The sequence below is a fragment of the Oncorhynchus mykiss genome, chromosome 10, assembly GCF_013265735.2.
Source record: "Oncorhynchus mykiss isolate Arlee chromosome 10, USDA_OmykA_1.1, whole genome shotgun sequence".
Lineage (NCBI taxonomy): Eukaryota > Metazoa > Chordata > Actinopteri > Salmoniformes > Salmonidae > Oncorhynchus > Oncorhynchus mykiss.
In genome coordinates this window covers 78805688-78827484 of record NC_048574.1, presented here as the reverse complement: position 1 = coordinate 78827484, position 21797 = coordinate 78805688, and the positions used below count along the sequence as shown (strand labels likewise).

The 21797-nt window shown below is 47.4% G+C and overlaps 2 protein-coding genes and 1 long non-coding RNA gene across 5 annotated transcripts in view; 2 read left to right on the top strand and 1 right to left on the bottom strand.

Moving 5' to 3' along the window:
* LOC110498601 (structural maintenance of chromosomes protein 2-like) overlaps nt 1-11008 on the top strand; it is a 46198-nt gene extending 35190 nt beyond the window's left edge. Inside the window, exons 22-27 of one of the 3 annotated variants that reach the window (XM_036934085.1) lie at nt 973-1092; nt 5082-5282; nt 5755-5871; nt 6519-6679; nt 9353-9500; nt 10628-11008. In XM_036934085.1, the coding sequence (XP_036789980.1) occupies nt 973-1092; nt 5082-5282; nt 5755-5871; nt 6519-6679; nt 9353-9500; nt 10628-10804 (924 nt within the window). In that variant the 3' untranslated portion in view covers nt 10805-11008. Of the gene's footprint in view, nt 1-972; nt 1093-5081; nt 5283-5754; nt 5872-6518; nt 6680-8554; nt 8658-9072; nt 9172-9352; nt 9501-10627 lie in introns of those variants that run through there. The other 2 variants (XM_036934087.1, XM_036934086.1) reach the window with 2 other exon arrangements.
* On the top strand, nt 9520-10186 carry LOC118936787. Its single transcript, XR_005034242.1, has 3 exons — nt 9520-9565; nt 9922-9944; nt 10084-10186. It is a non-coding gene; the product is annotated as an uncharacterized LOC118936787 (long non-coding RNA).
* A 38-nt stretch (nt 11009-11046) lies between the features above and the next one.
* LOC110534603 (proteasome adapter and scaffold protein ECM29) lies at nt 11047-21691 on the bottom strand. Its single transcript, XM_036989400.1, has 9 exons — nt 21466-21691; nt 17957-18168; nt 16905-16948; nt 15427-15619; nt 15198-15336; nt 14818-14923; nt 14394-14488; nt 13325-13396; nt 11047-12448 (listed from the first exon to the last, which is right to left on the bottom strand). Exons 1-9 carry the CDS (start codon nt 21689-21691, stop codon nt 12309-12311), a joined length of 1227 nt encoding a protein of 408 aa, XP_036845295.1. The 3' UTR covers nt 11047-12308.
* Nucleotides 21692-21797: the final 106 nt, after the last annotated feature.

The window sequence follows — 21797 nt, the reverse complement described above, 5'->3', positions numbered from 1 at the left end:
AGGCTACCCTACCTCCTCTACACTCTAACCACTAGGCTACCCTGCCTCCTCTACACTCTAACCACTAGGCTACCCTGCCGCCTCTACACTCTAACCACTAGGCTACCCTACCTCCTCTACACTCTAACCACTACCCTACCTCCTCTACACTCTAACCACTAGGCTACCCTACCTCCTCTACACTCTAACCACTAGGCTACCCTGCCACCTCTACACTCTAACCACTAGGCTACCCTGCCTCCTCTACACTCTAACCACTAGGCTACCCTGCCGCCTCTACACTCTAACCACTAGGCTACCCTACCTCCTCTACACTCTAACCACTACCCTACCTCCTCTACACTCTAACCACTACACTACCCTGCCGCCTCTACACTCTAACCACTAGGCTACGCTGCCGTCCCAAAATATGAGGTGTTTCCGGGAAGAGGGGAAAGTCATTTGAGCAACAAACCCCAAAAAATTGTGAAACGACGATTCGTAACGTTTTAAAATCGATTTGTCTGACCGATGCGTTCTACATATAGATAGATTTTGTTGGGGTTTCCCTGCGGACGGATGCCCTCGTACTGTATCTGAATCGTGGGATTGGAAGCGTATCAGTGAGCTGTTACATCCATAGTATCTACAACCCAAATTAAAGAGGATCCTACATCCAACAAATGAACATGTCGTGAGATGTTACCCAGACCTCAAGTGGTCTCCTGATATGGTTTAAGCATTGTTATGGACTTGAAGTGGGGGGGGGGGGGGGATAAAATGGAGGCTCTAGAGACGCTACAATATCAGTTGTTACGTGCATCTGTCCATGAGAGATTATTATAACCTCTGATCAGATCACTTTGTAAAAAATGTCTCAGTTCTACCCAACTCTTATGAGCTACTTTGACAATGTAATATCATGTTCCTTGATAACAACGTGTGTGTGTGTGTGGTGTGTGTGTGGTGTGTGTGTGTGTGTGTGCTTTCCAGGGTAAAAGTACAGAAGCCAACCATATGAGAGAGAGAACCAATGAGTCTCAGTTGAAGATTAAAGAGTTGGAACACAACATCAACAAACACCGTAAAGACAGTCAGGATGCTGCTGCTAAGGTACAGTTACTGATCAACAACAACACCGTAAAGACAGTCAGGAGGCCGCTGCTAAGGTACAGTTACTGATCAACATCAACAACAACAAACACCGTAAAGACAGTCAGGAGGCTGCTGCTAAGGTACAGTTACTGATCAACAACAACAAACACCGTAAAGACAGTCAGTTACTGATCAACAACAACAAACACCGTAAAGACAGTCAGGAGGCTGCTGCTAAGGTACAGTTACTGATCAACAACAACAAACACCGTAAAGACAGTCAGGAGGCCGCTGGTAAGGTACAGTTACTGATCAACAACAACAACAAACACCGTAAAGACAGTCAGTTACTGATCAACAACAACAAACACCGTAAAGACAGTCAGTTACTGATCAACAACAACAACAACAACAAACACCGTAAAGACAGTCAGGAGGCCGCTGCTAAGGTACAGTTACTGATCAACAACAACAAACACCGTAAAGACAGTCAGGAGGCTGCTGCTAAGGTACAGTTACTGATCAACAACAACAACATCAGCAAACACCGTAAAGACAGTCAGGATGCTGCTGCTAAGGTACAGTTACTGATCAACAACAACAAACACCGTAAAGACAGTCAGTTACTGATCAACAACAACAAACACCGTAAAGACAGTCAGGAGGCTGCTGCTAAGGTACAGTTACTGATCAACAACAACAAACACCGTAAAGACAGTCAGTTACTGATCAACAACAACAAACACTGTAAAGACAGTCAGTTACTGATCAACAACAACAAACACCGTAAAGACAGTCAGTTACTGATCAACAACAACAACAACAACAACATCAGCAAACACCGTAAAGACAGTCAGGAGGCCGCTGCTAAGGTACAGTTACTGATCAACAACAACAAACACCGTAAAGACAGTCAGGAGGCCGCTGCTAAGGTACAGTTACTGATCAACAACAACAAACACCGTAAAGACAGTCAGGATGCTGCTGCTAAGGTACAGTTACTGATCAACAACAACAACAAACACCGTCAGTTACTGATCAACAACAACAACAAACACCGTAAAGACAGTCAGGAGGCTGCTGCTAAGGTACAGTTACTGATCAACAACAACAAACACCGTAAAGACAGTCAGGAGGCCGCTGCTAAGGTACAGTTACTGATCAACAACAACAAACACCGTAAAGACAGTCAGGATGCTGCTGGTAAGGTACAGTTACTGATCAACAACAACAACATCAGCAAACACCGTAAAGACAGTCAGGAGGCCGCTGCTAAGGTACAGTTACTGATCAACAACAACACACACCGTAAAGACAGTCAGGAGGCCGCTGCTAAGGTACAGTTACTGATCAACAACAACAACAAACACCGTAAAGACAGTCAGTTACTGATCAACAACAACAAACACCGTAAAGACAGTCAGGAGGCTGCTGCTAAGGTACAGTTACTGATCAACAACAACAACATCAGCAAACACCGTAAAGACAGTCAGGAGGCCGCTGCTAAGGTACAGTTACTGATCAACAACAACACACACCGTAAAGACAGTCAGGAGGCCGCTGCTAAGGTACAGTTACTGATCAACAACAACAAACACCGTAAAGACAGTCAGGAGGCTGCTGCTAAGGTACAGTTACTGATCAACAACAACAACATCAGCAAACACCGTAAAGACAGTCAGGATGCTGCTGCTAAGGTACAGTTACTGATCAACAACAACAAACACCGTAAAGACAGTCAGTTACTGATCAACAACAACAAACACTGTAAAGACAGTCAGTTACTGATCAACAACAACAAACACCGTAAAGACAGTCAGTTACTGATCAACAACAACAACAACAACAACATCAGCAAACACCGTAAAGACAGTCAGGAGGCCGCTGCTAAGGTACAGTTACTGATCAACAACAACAAACACCGTAAAGACAGTCAGGAGGCCGCTGGTAAGGTACAGTTACTGATCAACAACAACAACAAACACCGTAAAGACAGTCAGGATGCTGCTGGTAAGGTACAGTTACTGATCAACAACAACAACAAACACCGTAAAGACAGTCAGTTACTGATCAACAACAAACACCGTAAAGACAGTCAGTTACTGATCAACAACAACAAACACCGTAAAGACAGTCAGGAGGCTGCTGCTAAGGTACAGTTACTGATCAACAACAACAAACACCGTAAAGACAGTCAGGAGGCCGCTGCTAAGGTACAGTTACTGATCAACAACAACAACAAACACCGTAAAGACAGTCAGTTACTGATCAACAACAACAAACACCGTAAAGACAGTCAGTTACTGATCAACAACAACAAACACCGTAAAGACAGTCAGGATGCTGCTGCTAAGGTACAGTTACTGATCAACAACAAACACCGTAAAGACAGTCAGTTACTGATCAACAACAAACACCGTAAAGACATTCAGTTACTGATCAACAACAACAAACACCGTAAAGACAGTCAGGATGCTGCTGCTAAGGTACAGTTACTGATCAACAACAACAAACACCGTAAAGACAGTCAGGAGGCTGCTGCTAAGGTACAGTTACTGATCAACAACAACAAACACCGTAAAGACAGTCAGTTACTGATCAACAACAACAAACACCGTAAAGACAGTCAGTTACTGATCAACAACAACAAACACCGTAAAGACAGTCAGTTACTGATCAACAACAACAAACACCGTAAAGACAGTCAGGATGCTGCTGGTAAGGTACAGTTACTGATCAACAACAACAAACACCGTAAAGACAGTCAGGATGCTGCTGGTAAGGTACAGTTACTGATCAACAACAACAACAAACACCGTAAAGACAGTCAGTTACTGATCAACAACAACAACAAACACCGTAAAGACAGTCAGGAGGCTGCTGCTAAGGTACAGTTACTGATCAACAACAACAAACACCGTAAAGACAGTCAGTTACTGATCAACAACAACAAACACCGTAAAGACAGTCAGTTACTGATCAACAACAACAAACACCGTAAAGACAGTCAGTTACTGATCAACAACAACAAACACCGTAAAGACAGTCAGGATGCTGCTGCTAAGGTACAGTTACTGATCAACAACAAACACCGTAAAGACAGTCAGTTACTGATCAACAACAAACACCGTAAAGACAGTCAGTTACTGATCAACAACAACAAACACCGTAAAGACAGTCAGGATGCTGCTGCTAAGGTACAGTTACTGATCAACAACAACAAACACCGTAAAGACAGTCAGGAGGCTGCTGCTAAGGTACAGTTACTGATCAACAACAACAAACACCGTAAAGACAGTCAGTTACTGATCAACAACAACAAACACCGTAAAGACAGTCAGTTACTGATCAACAACAACAAACACCGTAAAGACAGTCAGGATGCTGCTGCTAAGGTACAGCTACTGATCAACAACAAACACCGTAAAGACAGTCAGTTACTGATCAACAACAAACACCGTAAAGACAGTCAGTTACTGATCAACAACAACAAACACCGTAAAGACAGTCAGGATGCTGCTGCTAAGGTACAGTTACTGATCAACAACAACAAACACCGTAAAGACAGTCAGTTACTGATCAACAACAACAAACACCGTAAAGACAGTCAGTTACTGATCAACAACAACAAACACCGTAAAGACAGTCAGTTACTGATTAACTCTGCTTTCTAATCTCCATTTGGTCTGTCGTCTCATCTCTTTATGTTGTTCATATTCTGTCTGTTTCCAGATCGATCTGTTTGTCTCTTCAGAAGAGAGAGATCACTAAATCACAGCACTAGATGTTCCTTCTGTTAGAGGAACGTGAGTCGTGTTCCGCTAGCCAGACTAACATCTCTTTTCTCTCTCTCCACCCCTCCCCTCTCATCTCCGCTCACTCTATCCATCTCTCCCTCTCCTCTATCCATCCCTCTCTCTCTCCCTGTCCTCTATCCATCCCTCTCTCTATCCATCCATCCCTCTCTCTATCCATCCATCCCTCTCTCTCTCCATCCCTCTCTCCAGGTGTCTCGTATGTTAGAGGAACACGAGTGGATCAGTCAGGAGAGAGGCCTGTTCGGCCAGCCCAACACGGGATACGACTTCAAGGTCAACAACCCTAAAGAGGCGGGCCAGAGGCTGAGGAAGCTGGAAGAGTCCAAGACACGACTGGAGAGATCTGTCAACAAGAGAGCCATGAACATGTTGAGTCAGGCTGAGGAGAGGGTGAGTTTAGGGAGGTGTGTGTTTCACGCTGAGGAGAGGGTGAGTTTGGGGAGGTGTGTGTTTCCTTTGGACCTTGTTGAGTCAGGCTGAGGAGAGGGTGAGTTTAGGGAGGTGTGTGTGGTCAGGCTGAGGAGAGGGTGAGTTTAGGGAGGTGTGTGTGGTCAGGCTGAGGAGAGGGTGAGTTTAGGGAGGTGTGTGTGGTCAGGCTGAGGAGAGGGTGAGTTTAGGGAGGTGTGTGTTTCACATGTTGAGTCAGGCTGAGTTTAGGGAGGTGTGTTGAGTCAGGCTGAGGAGAGGGTGAGTTTGGGGAGGTGTGTGTTTCCTTTGGACCTTGTATCAAATCTATTTGGATTCCTCTTCCCCTCTTGGGCCCTTCTCGAGGTTCTGGCAGATGGTAATGGTAGCTTTGATATGATTGGAGGAGAGTTGAGAACGTGACCTTTGACCCTGTTTTTGCCCTAACTTCCATCAGTATAATGACCTGATGAAGAAGAAGAGGATCGTAGAGAATGACAAGTCTAAGATCCTCCAGACCATAGAGGAGCTGGACCAGAAGAAGAAGGAGGCCCTCAACATCGCCTGGCAGAAGGTTTGTCTGTCTGTCTGTCTCTGATGTGTCTGCCCCTGGCAGAAGGTCTGTCTGTCTCTGTGTCTGCCTGGCAGAAGGTCTGTCTGTCTCTGATGTGTCTGCCTGGCAGGTCTGTCTGTCTCTGTCTGCCTGTTTCTGATGTGTCTGCCTGGCAGAAGGTCTGTCTGCCTGGTAGAAGGTCTGTCTGTCTCTGTCTGCCTGGCAGAAGGTCTGTGTCTCTGATGTGTCTGTCTCTGTGTGTTTGATAATTGTCTTAATGATACAGGACCATTTTGATGTGAAAACAAGTTGTGGTAAAAAGACACGACTGTTAGTGACATCACCAGACTGTGTTGGTGACATCACTAGACTGTGTTGGTGACATCACCAGACTGTGTTGGTGACATCACCAGACTGTGTTGGTGACATCACTAGACTGTGTTAGTGACATCACCAGACTGTGTTGGTGACATCACTAGACTGTGTTGGTGACATCACTAGACTGTTAGTCCTCTGAGACAAAGACATTATTTCATCACCAGACTGTGTTCGTCCTCTGAGACAAAGTCTAGAAGCTAACAGGAACGAAGTCTTCAGGTCTCTGGCAAAGTGACTCAAACTTTTCTGTCTCCTGTCTCTGTCTCCTCTCTACAAATGTGTGTCTCCAGGTGAATAAAGACTTTGGCAGTATCTTCTCCACCCTGCTGCCGGGGGCTGATGCCCGTCTGGCCCCTCCTGAGGGCTGCGGGGCCTTAGAGGGCCTGGAGTTCAAGGTGGCTCTGGGAAACACGTGGAAGGAGAACCTCACTGAACTCAGCGGAGGACAGAGGTACGGGGAGATCAATTTAATCAGTAACTGATTGGTTATTGATACATACATTGTGTGTGTTAGACTTGTGCCAAAACACCAATTGGTGTGAAAAATATCAGAATTGTACTGCCTGTGTACGCGCAGCCAGAAGGTGTCAAAGGTCAGATGATGGATTAAGACGGCTCTTTTGATTGGCTAGTGATCAGTAACACCATCTTTGATTCTATTGAAGTGGACTCAGGTGAACAGAATGGTCCTCTTTGGCCGAACGCGCGTGTAACTGGACCACGTTATAGTTTTATTCTAAAATTGATTTAAAAAAATAACATTCTCCTCAATATACACACACTAGCCCATAATGTGACAAAGCGAAAACAGTTTAGGAATGTTTGCTAAAAAAAAATCTGAATTATCCTATTTGACATAAGTATTCAGACTCTTTGCTGTGAGACTTGAAATTGAGGTGCATCCTGTTTCTACAACTTGATTGGACATGATTTGTAAAGGCACACACCTGTCTATATAAGGTCCCACAGTTGACAGTGCATGTCAGAGCAAAAACTAAGCCATGAGGTCGAAGGAATTATCCGTAGAGCCCCGAGACAGGATTGTGTCGAGGCACAGATCTGGGGAAGGATACCGAAACATATCTGTAGGTTTGAAAGTCCCCACGAACACAGTGGCCTCCATCATTCTGAAATGGAAGACGTTTGGAACCACCAAGACTCTTCCTGGCTGCACGGCCAAACTGACCAATCGGGAGAGAAGGGCCTTGGTCAGGGAGGTGACCAAGAACCCGATGGTCACTCTGACAGAGCTCTAGAGCTCCTCTGTGGAGATGGGAGACCCTTCCAGAAGGACAACCATCTCTGCAGCATTCTACCAATCAGGCAGAAAGGCCAGACGGAAGCCACTCCTCAGTAAAAGGCACATGACAGCCCGCCTGGAGTTTGCCAAAAGGCACTTAAAGGACTCTGACCATGAGAGACAAGATTCTCTGGTCTGATGAAACAAAGATTGAACTCTTTGGCCTGGATGCCAAGCGTCACGTCTGGAGGAAACCTGGCACCATCCCTACGGTGAAGCATGCTGGCGGCAACATCAGGCTGTGGGGATGTTTTTTAGGGACTGGGAGACTAGTCAGGATCGAGGGAAAGATGAATGGAGGAAAGTAGAGAGAGATCCTTGATGCAAACCTGCTACAGAGCGCTCAGAACCTCAGACTGGGGTGAAGGTTCACCTTCCAACAGGACAACGACCCTAAGCACACAGCCAAGACAACGCAGGAGTGGCTTCAACACAAGTCCTTGAGTGGCCCAGCCAGAGTCCAGATTTGAACTTCTCTGGAGAAACCTGAAAATAGCTGTGCAGTGATGCTCCCCATCCAACCTGACAGAGCTTTAGAGGATCTGCAGAGAAGAATGGGAGAAACTCCCCAAATACAGGTGTGCCAAGCTTGTAGCGTCAAACACAAGAAGACCTGAGGCTGTAATCGCTGCCAAAGGTGCTTCAACAAAGTAAAGGGACTGAATACTGATGGAAATGTGATATTTTCTTTTTTTAATACATTTGCACACAGGGTTATTGTGTTGAGGTAAAAATAAACAATATAATCCATTTTAGAGTAAGGCTGTAACGTAACAAGGGTCTGAATGCACTGCAACTGTGTTCCAGGTCTCTGGTGGCCATGTTGCTGTTTAAACCTGTGTTCCAGGTCTCTGGTCTCTGATCCTGGCCATGTTGCTGTTTAAACCTGTGTTCCAGGTCTCTGATCCTGGCCATGTTGCTGTTTAAACCTGTGTTCCATGTCTCTGATCCTGGCCATGTTGCTGTTTAAACCTGTGTTCCAGGTCTCTGATCCTGGCCATGTTGCTGTTTAAACCTGTGTTCCAGGTCTCTGGTAGCCTTGTCTCTGATCCTGGCCATGTTGCTGTTTAAACCTGTGTTCCAGGTCTCTGATCCTGGCCATGTTGCTGTTTAAACCTGTGTTCCAGGTCTCTGATCCTGGCCATGTTGCTGTTTAAACCTGTGTTCCAGGTCTCTGATCCTGGCCATGTTGCTGTTTAAACCTGTGTTCCAGGTCTCTGATCCTGGCCATGTTGCTGTTTAAACCTGTGTTCCAGGTCTCTGATCCTGGCCATGTTGCTGTTTAAACCTGTGTTCCAGGTCTCTGGTAGCCTTGTCTCTGATCCTGGCCATGTTGCTGTTTAAACCTGTGTTCCAGGTCTCTGATCCTGGCCATGTTGCTGTTTAAACCTGTGTTCCAGGTCTCTGATCCTGGCCATGTTGCTGTTTAAACCTGTGTTCCAGGTCTCTGATCCTGGCCATGTTGCTGTTTAAACCTGTGTTCCAGGTCTCTGGTAGCCGTGTCTCTGATCCTGGCCATGCTGCTGTTTAAACCTGTGTTCCAGGTCTCTGGTAGCCTTGTCTCTGATCCTGGCCATGCTGCTGTTTAAACCTGTGTTCCTTGTCTCTGATCCTGGCCATGTTGCTGTTTAAACCTGTGTTCCAGGTCTCTGTTTAAACCTGTGTTCCTTGTCTCTGATCCTGGCCATGTTGCTGTTTAAACCTGTGTTCCAGGTCTCTGATCCTGGCCATGTTGCTGTTTAAACCTGTGTTCCAGGTCTCTGTTTAAACCTGTGTTCCTTGTCTCTGATCCTGGCCATGCTCCTGTTTAAACCTGTGTTCCAGGTCTCTGGTAGCCTTGTCTCTGATCCTGGCCATGCTCCTGTTTAAACCTGCTCCCATCTACATCTTGGACGAAGTGGATGCTGCCCTGGACCTCTCACACACACAGAACATAGGACAGATGTTGAGGACACACTTCACACACTCCCAGGTAACACACCAGTCCTACACACACTGGGGGTGGCAGGGTAGCCTAGTGGTTAGAGTGTAGAGGAGGTAGGACACACTTCACACACTCCCAGGTAACACACCGGTTAGAGTGTAGAGGAGGTAGGTAACACACCAGTCCTACACACACTGGGGGTAGCAGGGTAGCCTAGTGGTTAGAGTAGAGGAGGTAGGACATACTCCCAGGTAACACACCAGTCCTACACACACTGGGGGGGCAGGGTAGCCTAGTGGTTAGAGTAGAGGAGGTAGGACATACTCCCAGGTAACACACCAGTCCTACACACACTGGGGGTGGCAGGGTAGCCTAGTGGTTAGAGTGTAGGGGAGGTAGGACACACTCCCAGGTAACACGCCTGTCCTACACACACTGGGGCGGCAGGGTCGCCTAGAGTGTAGAGGAGGTAGGACACACTGGGGGCGGCAGGTTAGCCTAGTGGTTAGAGTGTAGAGGAGGTAGGACACACTGGGGGTGCAGGGTAGCCTAGTGGTTAGAGTGTAGAGGAGGTAGGACACACTGGGGGTGCAGGGTAGCCTAGAGGAGGTAGGACACACTGGGGGTGCAGGGTAGCCTAGTGGTTAGAGTGTAGAGGAGGTAGGACACACTGGGGGCGGCAGGGTAGCCTAGTGGTTAGAGTGTAGGGGAGGTAGGACACACTCCCAGGTAACACACCTGTCCTACACACACTGGGGCGGCAGGGTCGCCAGAGTGTAGAGGAGGTAGGACACACTGGGGGCGGCAGGTTAGCCTAGTGGTTAGAGGAGGTAGGACACACTGGGGGTGCAGGGTAGCCTAGTGGTTAGAGTGTAGAGGAGGTAGGACACACTGGGGGTGCAGGGTAGCCTAGAGGAGGTAGGACACACTGGGGGCGGCAGGTTAGCCTAGTGGTTAGAGTGTAGGGAAGGTAGGACACACTGGGGGCAGCAGGGTAGCCTAGTAACCGTAAAGGTTGCAAGACCGCATCCCCCGAGCTGACATGGTAAACACCTGTAGTTCTGCCCCTGAACAGGCAGTTAACCCACTGTTTCCTAGTCAGTCATTGTAAATAAGAATTTGTTCTTAACTGACTTGCCAACAGAACCCATTTTGTCTGTCTCTCCTCTCTGTAGTTTGTGGTGGTCTCTCTGAAGGATGGCATGTTCACCAACGCCAACGTTCTGTTCAAGACCAAGTTTGTAGACGGGGTGTCTGCCGTGTCCCGTACCACCCAGGCCCAACCAGACCAGAACAAGGGGCCGCGGAAAGGCCCGTCTCATCGGCCGCAGGCACAAAAAAGAATCGCTTAGCTAGAGAGGCCAACTGATGTTTGTACGTTATCACTAAAAGTCTTTCTATAATTATTTAATTGTTCTTTCAACTAGCCGTCTGGCTTAACATGAATCCTGCATATAGCAATTCTTCTGTCCTTGTTTTCAGATGTTTGTGTGTCTGAAATATACTGTTCTACACCATGTGTCTTGTTGTTTAAAATAAAAAGCCCCTTTCACAAACACAGTCTGGCGTAGTTTAAAACCCAAATAATGACATCTTTCAAGGTTGTTTATTTATTTATTTTGGAGACAAATTCACAAGAATTACATGCCTCACACCAACCGACCCCCACTGTTCATTGTTGGGTTTTTAAATCAACATGGCTGAAAATATATTTTTACACATGCAAACTGGGGGAGAGTTCAGACAGAGAAACATCACTGGTCACCAACTCTAGTTAACATCAAGACCAGTGCAGGAGTTCACCAGAATTGTGGAGCTCCGACACCTATTTCAGTCCAAACCGTGATAAGTGTTGGGCTGGAACAAAAGCCTGCTCACACTGTAGATCAGGGGTGTTCATCTCATTCCACGGAGGACCATAATGGGACGACAGGGTAGCCTAGTGGTTAGAGCATTGGACTTGTAACCGAAAGGTTGCAAGTTCAAATCCCCGAGCTGACAAGGTACAAATCTGTCATTGAACAGGCAGTTAGGCAGTCATTGAAAATAAGAATTTGTTCTTAACTGACTTGCCTAGTTAAATAAAGGTAAAATAAATGTCCACAGGTTTCTCCCCTTTCAATTAAAGACCTGGAGGTGAGGGGAGGTCCTTACTAATTAGTGACCTTAAATTCATCGAGGGAGAAGGTACACACACTCAGCCCTCTGTGGAATGAGCTGATTGGCTGGAACAACACCCAGTAGCTCTCCAGGACCAAGGAGTTGACAGCCAATGTGTTAAATAAAGTTGCAGTATCCTCCCCAAATGGCGACTAGTAGTGTTTAGAGAATCAGGGCACCATGTGGGACGTACTGTACTGGCTGCTGTAGGAGAGAAAGAAGGGAGCCGTTGTTACACAGGACAAATCCCCAACGCCTCCAGGTTCCCAAATTGCCCAGGACTTGTTTATTGTAAAGAAAACCCATCTCTAACTGATTTTAGTTTGGGAAATCTATTCCAAAGCCTCCCAAGAGATGCATGTGACCCTTTACAAATCCAAAATGGATGTTTTTAGTCAATTATAATCATTGTGATCTTATCTGATCAAGATAAAAATTATAAATTGTCCCGCGGCTGAATTTAGTTGATGATCCCTGGTCAACAGTAGTGCACTACTTCAGAGCAGAGAATCCTATGGGACCTGGTCAACAGTAGTGCACTATATAGGGAATAGGGTGCTGTTTTGTTTACATAGTGAGTTGATATGGCAATTATAAATGACCCAGCCAGCCGTCCACCCATTGACACAATACACATAATAATCATCAGATCTGGGGTGTGTATTCAAGGTTGACTAGGTGTGGGTGTGTGTGTGTTCAGGGTTGACTCTGGATGTTCCTCCGTAGTTCCTGGGCCTTGTCTCGTAGGTCAGGTCTGCTGTCTGTCTGCAGGGTGGACAGTGAACGCTGCAGCTGTTCGCGACTCTTTCCCGAGACACACTCCCACTGACCGCTCTCTGCAACGACACACACAATGTCCCCTTCAGGGTCTAGGAGACTCACAATCTGTGTCCCCATCAGGGAGACTCACAATCTGTGTCCCCCTCAGGGTCTAGGAGGGGAGAAAATTAATCCCCTTCAGAGTTTAGGAGATGAATAGTTTTTAAACAGAAGATGACGCAGTGCTCATGAATATATGTTGGCTCAGGTTTGAGTAAAATGACATCGTGCTTCAAACATAGTCCTATATTCTAGGCATGGAAGGTCAAGTCCTGCACACTGGTGCTTTTACTTCCTGGGTTAAAGACCCCCTTTAGAAGAGTTGAGAGAAGTGGGACTAGTCATTTATCCCCGTAAACAGACGGAACGAAGACTCACCTCCTGTCCTCTTTTACTTCCTGGGTTAAAGACCCCCTTTAGAAGAGTTGAGAGAAGTGGGACTAGTCATTTATCCCCGTAAACAGACGGAACGAAGACTCACCTCCTGTCCTCTTTTACTTCCTGGGTTAAAGACCCCCTTTAGAAGAGTTGAGAGAAGTGGGACTAGTCATTTATCCCCGTAAACAGACGGAACGAAGACTCACCTCCTGTCCTCTTTTACTTCCTGGGTTAAAGACCCCCTTTAGAAGAGTTGAGAGAAGTGGGACTAGTCATATAGCCCCGTAAACAGACGGAACGAAGACTCACCTCCTGTCCTCTTTTACTTCCTGGGTTAAAGACCCCCTTTAGAAGAGTTGAGAGAAGTGGGACTAGTCATATAGCCCCGTAAACAGACGGAACGAAGACTCACCTCCTGTCCTCTTTTACTTCCTGGGTTAAAGACCCCCTTTAGAAGAGTTGAGAGAAGTGGGACTAGTCATATAGCCCCGTAAACAGACGGAACGGAGACTCACCTCCTGTCCTCTTCACCAGCAGATCCACAACAGACAACGCTTCGGTCCTCACAGAGGAGTAACTCTTATTCTCTACAGGAGGAAACATTTTGAATAAAAACATTGTGAAATCTTTCTAATAAGAAACATCTAGGATCAGTTTCCCCACACCCGGATTAAAGCTACACCCAGATTACACCTGGATTTTAAAAAAATCATGATTTACTCAAAAAGTTAAATGTTACCTAGTGGCTGTGTGAGAGCAGTGTACAGGTCTTCCCTAGTGGGTGTGTGAGCAGTGTACAAGTCTTCCCTAGTAGGTGTGTGAGAGCAGTGTACAGGTCTTCCCTAGTGGGTGTGAGAGCAATGTACAAGTCTTCCCTAGTAGGTGTGAGAGCAGTGTACAGGTCTTCCCTAGTAGGTGTGTGAGCAGTGTACAGGTCTTCCCTAGTGTACCTAGTGGGTGTGAGAGCGCAGTGTTCAGGTCTTCCCTGGTGGGTGTGTGAGAGCAGTGTTCAGGTCTTCCCTGGTGGGTGTGTGAGAGCAGTGTTCAGGTCTTCCCTGGTGGGTGTATGAGAGCAGTGTTCAGGTCTTCCCTGGTGGGTGTGTGAGAGCAGTGTTCAGGTCTTCCCTAGTGGGTGTGAGAGCAGTGTTCAGGTCTTCCCTAGTGAGAGTGCAGTGTACAGGTCTTACCTAGTGGATATGGGAGAGTGCAGTGTACAGGTCTTACCTAGTGGGTATGGGAGAGTGCAGTGTACAGGTCTTACCTAGTGGGTGTGAGAGCAGTGTACAGGTCTTCCCTAGTGGGCGTGTGAGAGCAGTGTTCATGTCGTCCCTAGTGGGTGTGTGTGAGAGCAGTGTACAGGTCTTACCTAGTGGGTATGGGAGAGTGCAGTGTACAGGTCTTACCTAGTGGGTATGGGAGAGTGCAGTGTACAGGTCTTACCTAGTGGGTGTGTGAGAGCAGTGTACAGGTCTTCCCTAGTGGGCGTGTGAGAGCAGTGTTCATGTCGTCCCTAGTGGGTGTGTGTGAGAGCAGTGTACAGGTCTTACCTAGTGGGTATGGGAGAGTGCAGTGTACAGGTCTTACCTAGTGGGTATGTGAGTGCGCTGCATGTCTCTGTGAGAATAAGGGACAAGGCTGTGAAGTTCTGGTTGTCTTTCTCTTTCTCCAACAGTAGCAACCTACACAGGAAGGAACAACAAGAGAAAATCATTCATCAAATCAGATGGAGAACAACATGTACCAGTCAGAAAGGACAGGATAGGCATGGCAGCCTCTCCACCTCGCCCTCCGATAGGCTAGAAATATGTTTTAAGTCTTTCAGATCTAGATAGGCGTAGAACAGGGCTCTCCAACCCTGTTCCTGGAGAGAAACCCTCCTGTAGGTTTTAACTCCAACCCTGTTCCTGTAGAGAAACCCTCCTGTAGGTTTTAACTCCAACCTTGGTCCTGGAGAACCTCCTGTAGGTTGTAACTCCACAACCTTCATAGACTGTGTTTGTTTCCTTACCTCTGGAAGTATGTCTTCATAGACTGTAGCACCCCCACCTGGACCCTCCATGTACTGAGTTTCAACCTCTCACACATCAGACAGCACAGGTCCAACTGGAAACGCTCTGGGAACACAGGAGAGACACAGCATTAAACACACAGTACTACAATACAATCACTTCTGATACAATCACCTTATTGTTTTGGCTTCTATTGAAATTAGACCAAAACATTTACAAATCTCACCCTGGGTTTGTGTGTTGTTGGGCCAGTCAGAGCCTTACCCTGGGTTTGTGCCGTCGTTGGGCCAGTCAGAACCTTACCCTGGGTTTGTGTGTTGTTGGGCCAGTCAGAACCTTACCTTGGGTTTGTGTGTTGTTGGGCCAGTCAGAACCTTACCCTGGGTTTGTGTGTTGTTGGGCCAGGTCTTGCCCAGCGTCTGGAAGGCACAGAGTAGAGCTTCAGTCTGCAGCTCCTTCTCCTTCTCATCCCGATCGTCATCACTATCATGTCTCAACCTCGAAGTTGCTGCAGAGTTCTGTAACACAGGATCAGACATCACACATTTTGGACCAATCGATAGAACACTGATGTCATAAAGGAGAAATACAAACTCTGTCCATCTCACCTTCTTAATGAGTGGTATGAGTATGTCTGCCATATCACTGAAGCGGTCTTCCTGTGTGGCCTGCAGGACGTCAGCAGCACAGCCCAGGGCAGCCATCTTGTAGACCAGGTTGTCTTTACGACACTCCTTCAACACCAGATCAATCACCTCTGGTACACTGGGCTGGCCCGGGGAGGACTTCTGGAGTTCACCACTAACACACAACAACATCCTCATTATCACCAACATCCTCCTCATTATCACCTCTGGTACACTGGGCTGGCCCGGGGAGGACTTCTGGAGTTCACCACTAACACACAACATCATCCTCATTATCACCTCTGGTACACTGGGCTGGCCCGGGGAGGACTTCTGGAGTTCACCACTAACACACAACATCATCCTCATTATCACCTCTGGTACACTGGGCTGGCCCGGGGAGGACTTCTGGAGTTCACCACTAACACACAACATCATCCTCATTATCACCTCTGGTACACTGGGCTGGCCCGGGGAGGACTTCTGGAGTTCACCACTAACACACAACATCATCCTCATTATCACCTCTGGTACACTGGGCTGGCCCGGGGAGGACTTCTGGAGTTCACCACTAACACACAACATCATCCTCATTATCACCTCTGGTACACTGGGCTGGCCCGGGGAGGACTTCTGGAGTTCACCACTAACACACAACATCATCCTCATTATCACCTCTGGTACACTGGGCTGGCCCGGGGAGGACTTCTGGAGTTCACCACTAACACACAACATCATCCTCATTATCACCTCTGGTACACTGGGCTGGCCCGGGGAGGACTTCTGGAGTTCACCACTAACACACAACATCATCCTCATTATCACCTCTGGTACACTGGGCTGGCCCGGGAAGGACTTCTGGAGTTCACCACTAACACACAACATCATCCTCATTATCACCTCTGGTACACTGGGCTGGCCCGGGGAGGACTTCTGGAGTTCACCACTAACACACATCATTCTCCTCATTATCAACATCCTCCTCATTATCACCAACATCCCCATTCTCACCAACATCCCCATTCTCACCAACATCCCTCATTATCACCAACATCCCCCATTATCACCAACATCCCCCATTATCACCATTATCACCAACATCCCCCATTATCACCAACATCCTCATCACAGGGACAAGAGACAGACAGACTGCTCCTATAGTGTCAGAAGGAGAGGAGGAGAAACCGTACAGACAGACTGCTCCTAGTGTCAGAAGGAGAGGAGAAACCGTACAGACAGACTGCTCCTATAGTGTCAGAAGGAGAGGAGGAGAAACCGTACAGACAGACTGCTCCTAGTGTCAGAAGGAGAGGAGGAGAAACCGTACAGACAGACTGCTCCTAGTGTCAGAAGGAGAGACAGACTGCTCCTAGTGTCAGAAGGAGAGACAGACTGCTCCTAGTGTCAGAAGGAGAGACAGACTGCTCCTAGTGTCAGAAGGAGAGGAGGAGAAACCGTACCTGCACTTAGACACCACAGAGCCGATGGCGTTCAACAGCTCCTCCTGCGGACAAACAAACAACTGGTGTGAGAAGACATCTGTACTAAACACTAGGACACAAACAACTGGTGTGAGAAGACATCTGTACTAAACACTAGACACAAACAACTGGTGTGAGAAGACATCTGTACTAAAACACTAGACACAAACAACTGGTGTGAGAAGACATCTGTACTAAAACACTAGACACAAACAACTGGTGTGAGAAGACATCTGTACGAAAACACTAGACAAACAACTGGTGTGAGAATACATCTGTAGTAAATACTAGGACACAAACAACTGGTGTGAGAAGACATCTGTAGTAAACACTAGGACACAAACAACTGGTGTGAGAAGACATCTGTACTAAAACACTAGACACAAACAACTGGTGTGAGAAGACATCTGTACAAAAACACTAGACAAACAACTGGTGTGAGAAGACATCTGTAGTAAATACTAGGACACAAACAACTGGTGTGAGAAGACATCTGTAGTAAACACTAGGACACAAACAACTGGTGTGAGAAGACATCTGTAGTAAACACTAGGACACAAACAACTGGTGTGAGATGACATCTGTACTAAAACACTAGACACAAACAACTGGTGTGAGATGACATCTGTACTAAAACACTAGACACAAACAACTGGTGTGAGAAGACATCTGTACAAAAACACTAGACACAAACAACTGGTGTGAGAAGACATCTGTACTAGACACTAGACACAAACAACTGGAGTGAGAAGACATCTGTACTAAACACTAGACACAAACAACTGGTGTGAGAAGACATCTGTACTAAACACTAGACACACACAACTGGGGTGAGAAGACATCTGTACAAAAACACTAGACACAAACAACTGGAGTGAGAAGACATCTGTACTAAACACTAGACACAAAAAACTGGTGTGAGAAGACATCTGTACTAAACACTAGACACACACAACTGGTGTGAGAAGACATCGCTTATAAGCACCCCCCCCTTCTACTGACCACTTTATCACACACACACACACACACACCTTTCCAGTCCAGGTGCGTCCAACCAGTCCCTGCAGTAGAGCGGACAACACCATACCCAGGTGAGGGGCGACCAGAGAACCCGTCTGTTGCTTAGCGATCGACGCCATGGCAGCCGCGCCCTGGGCCTTCATCTTCCACGACTGGGACTGCAAGGCCTTCTGGGTAATGTCGATCAGCTCCGTCATGTAGAGGCGGATGCCCCCAAAGCTTCCTGGAAGACGACGACGAGAGGTCAGGGGTTGAAAAGGTCAAAGTGTTTGGTCTTTCCTATTGATTTATTGTCAACCTCTGTCTTCGTGGTATCCAGGTGGTAGTCAGAGGAAGGCCCTAAAAATGGTCAACGACCCCAGCCACCCCAGCCATAGACTGTTCTCTCTACTACCGCACGGCAAGCGGTACCGGAATGCCAAGTCTAGGACCGAAAGGCTTCTCAACAGTTTTTACCCCCAAGACATAAGACACCTGAACAGGTAATCAAATGGCTACCCGGACTATTTTTGCATTGTGTGCCCCCCCCCTCCAACCCCCCCAACCCCTCTTTTACGCTGCTGCTACTCTCTGTTCATCATATATGCACTGTCACTTTAACTTCACTAGGGTAGGGGGCAGCATTCGGAATTTTGGATGAAAAGCGTGCCCAAATTAAACTGCCTGCTACTCAGGCCCAGAAGCTAGGATATGCATATAATTGGTAGAGTTGGATAGAAAACACTCCAAAGTTTCCCAAACAGTTTGAATAATGTCTGTGAGTATAACAGAATTGATATGGCAGGCGAAAACCTGAGGAAAATACATCCAGGAAGGACTATTATTTTGAAAGGCTGTTTTTCCATTGAAAGCCTATCCACCATACAAAGACTTAGGACCCAGTTCACGAGCTCTATGGCTTCTTCTGCATGTGGCCAGTCTTTAGGCATTGTTTCAGGCTTTTACTCTGAAAAATGAGTGAGATACAGCACTTTCAAATGAGAGGACAGTGGACATTTCCAGCCATGAGTCCTGTGTGTGACCGGGAGAGCGCCTTTCTGGTTTCTCCTTTTCTATTGACAAAGCTTTTGTCCGGTTTAATATTATTATTTATGACAAAAACAACCTGAAGATTGATTTTAAACATCGTTTGACATGTTTCTACTAACTTTTATTTGACTTTTCGTCTGTCGGTGCGCATTTGTGCCTTTTGGATTTCTGAACTAAACGCACCAACAAAACTGAGGTATTTTTGGACATAAAGAGGGACATTATCGAACATTTATTGTGTAACATCCTGGCAGTTCCACCAGATGAAGATCGAAGGTTAGTGATTCATTTAAATCGCTATTTCTGACTTTTGCGAGTCCTCTCCTTGGCTGGAAAATGTCTGTATGGTTTCTTGTGGCTAGGCGCTGTCCTAACATAATCGCATGGTGTGCTTTCGCCGTAGAGCCTTTTTGAAATCGGACACTGCGGTGGGATTAACGAGACGTTTATCTTTAAAATGGTGTATAATACCTGTCTGTTTGAGGAATTTTAATGATGAGATTTATGTGGTTTTGAATTTGGCGCCCTGCACTTTCACTGGCTGTTGTCGAGGTGAGACGCTACCGTCCCACTGATACCAGAGCTACCGTCCCACTGGTACCAGAGCTACCGTCCCACTGATACCAGAGCGGTTAACCATATCTACATGTACAGACTACCACAATCAGCCTGACTAACCGGTGTCTGTATGTAGCCTCTACTGTATATAGCCTCGCTACTGTATATAACCTCTCTACTGTATATAGCCTCGCTACTGTATATAACCTCTCTCCTGTATATAGCCTCTCCTGTATATAGCCTCTCTCCTGTATATAGCCTCTCTCCTGTATATAGCCTCTCTCCTGTATATAGCCTCTCTACTGTATATAGCCTCTCTCCTGTATATAGCCTCTCTCCTGTATATAGCCTCTCTCCTGTATATAGCCTCTCTCCTGTATATAGCCTCTCTCCTGTATATAGCCTCTCTCCTGCATATAGCCTCTCTCCTGCATATAGCCTCTCTCCTGCATATAGCCTCTCTCCTGCATATAGCCTCTCTCCTGCATATAGCCTCTCTCCTGCATATAGCCTCTCTCCTGCATATAGCCTCTCTCCTGCATATAGCCTCTCTCCTGCATATAGCCTCTCTCCTGCATATAGCCTCTCTCCTGCATATAGCCTCTCTCCTGCATATAGCCTCTCCTGTATATAGCCTCTCCTGTATATAGCCTCTCCTGTATATAGCCTCTCCTGTATATAGCCTCTCCTGTATATAGCCTCTCCTGTATATAGCCTCTCCTGTATATAGCCTCTCCTGTATATAGCCTCTCCTGTATATAGCCTCTCCTGTATATAGCCTCTCCTGTATATAGCCTCTACTGTATATAGCCTCTACTGTATATAGCCTCTACTGTATATAGCCTCTACTGTATATAACCAGTCTTTTTACTGTTGTTTTATTTCTTTACTTACCTATTGTTCACCTAATACCTTTTTTACCCTGTTGGTTAGAGCCTGTAAGTAAGCATTTCACTGTAAAGTCTATATTGTATTCGGCGCACGTGACGAATAAACTTTGATTTGATTTGATTAGTTAGTGTTGTCTCATCGCTGCAACTCCCGTACGGACTGGGGAGAGGTCGAAGGTCGAGAGCCGCGCGTCCTCCGGTACACGACCCAACCAAGCCGTACTGCTTCTTGACATACCGCTTTAACCCTGAAGACAGCCGCACCAACGCGCCACACGACCGTGGCAGCGTGCACTGCGCCCGGCCCGCCACAGGAGTCGCTAGAGCGCGATGGGACAAGGACGTCCCTGCCCGGCCAAACGCTCCCCTAACCTGGACGACGCTGAGCCAATTGTACGTCCCATGGGTCTCCCGGTCGTGGCCGGATGTAACGGAGCCTGGACTCGAACCCAGAATCTCTAGTGGCACAGCTAACACCCCAATGCAGTGTCTTCGACCAGACACTCTCTCTACAGAGTAGTGACTCTCCACTGTGAGTGTCCAGGTGTGTATTTCTCTCCTCTCTCTCTCTGACCAGGTGTGTGTGTCTCTCTCTCTCTGACCAGGTGTGTGTTTCTCTCCTCTCTCTCTCTCTGACCAGGTGTGTGTTTCTCTCCTCTCTCTCTCTCTGACCAGGTGTGTGTTTCTCTCCTCTCTCTGACCAGGTGTGTGTTTCTCTCCTCTCTCTGACCAGGTGTGTGTTTCTCTCCTCTCTCTGACCAGGTGTGTGTTTCTCTCCTCTCTCTCTGACCAGGTGTGTTTCTCTCCTCTCTCTCTCTGACCAGGTGTGTGTTCCTCTCCTCTCTGACCAGGTGTGTGTTCCTCTCCTCTCTGACCAGGTGTGTGTTCCTCTCCTCTCTGACCAGGTGTGTGTTCCTCTCCTCTCTGACCAGGTGTGTGTTCCTCTCCTCTCTGACCAGGTGTGTGTTCCTCTCCTCTCTGACCAGGTGTGTGTTCCTCTCCTCTCTGACCAGGTGTGTGTTCCTCTCCTCTCTCTCTCTGACCTGGTACGTGTTCCTGCCAGACTTCGTTCCACAGCGTGGCGTCGTGGCTCTCTCCCTTCTCCTCGTCTGGTCCCGGCGCCTGGTGCATACCCAAGAAGGCTAGCGGCAACGCTACCACCGCATGCCCCTTCAGGACATCAGGGCTGTAGTGGCTGATAGCGTGGACCGTCAGGGCGCACGACGACCTGTACACCGGCTCTGAGGGAGGGGGGGGACAAAGAGCCATGTCATCTTTTGAAGGGGGGGGGGGGACGACAAAGAGCCATGTCATCTTTTGAGGGGGGGGGGGGGGGGGGGGGGGGGGGGGGGGGGGGGGGGGGGGGGGGGGGGGG

What these genes read in the sequence shown, in the direction of transcription:
- LOC110534603 (XM_036989400.1), bottom strand. Translation starts at nt 21,691, where the DNA reads ATGGCTCTTTGTCCCCCCCCTCCCTCAGAGCCGGTGTACAGGTCGTCG. An exon ending in CTGGCAGGAACACGTACCAG is followed by an intron (nt 18,169 to 21,465) that starts GTCAGAGAGAGA and finishes GTCGTCTTCCAG; the next exon opens with GAAGCTTTGGGGGCATCCGC. An exon ending in TCTGTGGTGTCTAAGTGCAG is followed by an intron (nt 15,620 to 16,904) that starts GTACGGTTTCTC and finishes GTTGTGTGTTAG; the next exon opens with TGGTGAACTCCAGAAGTCCT.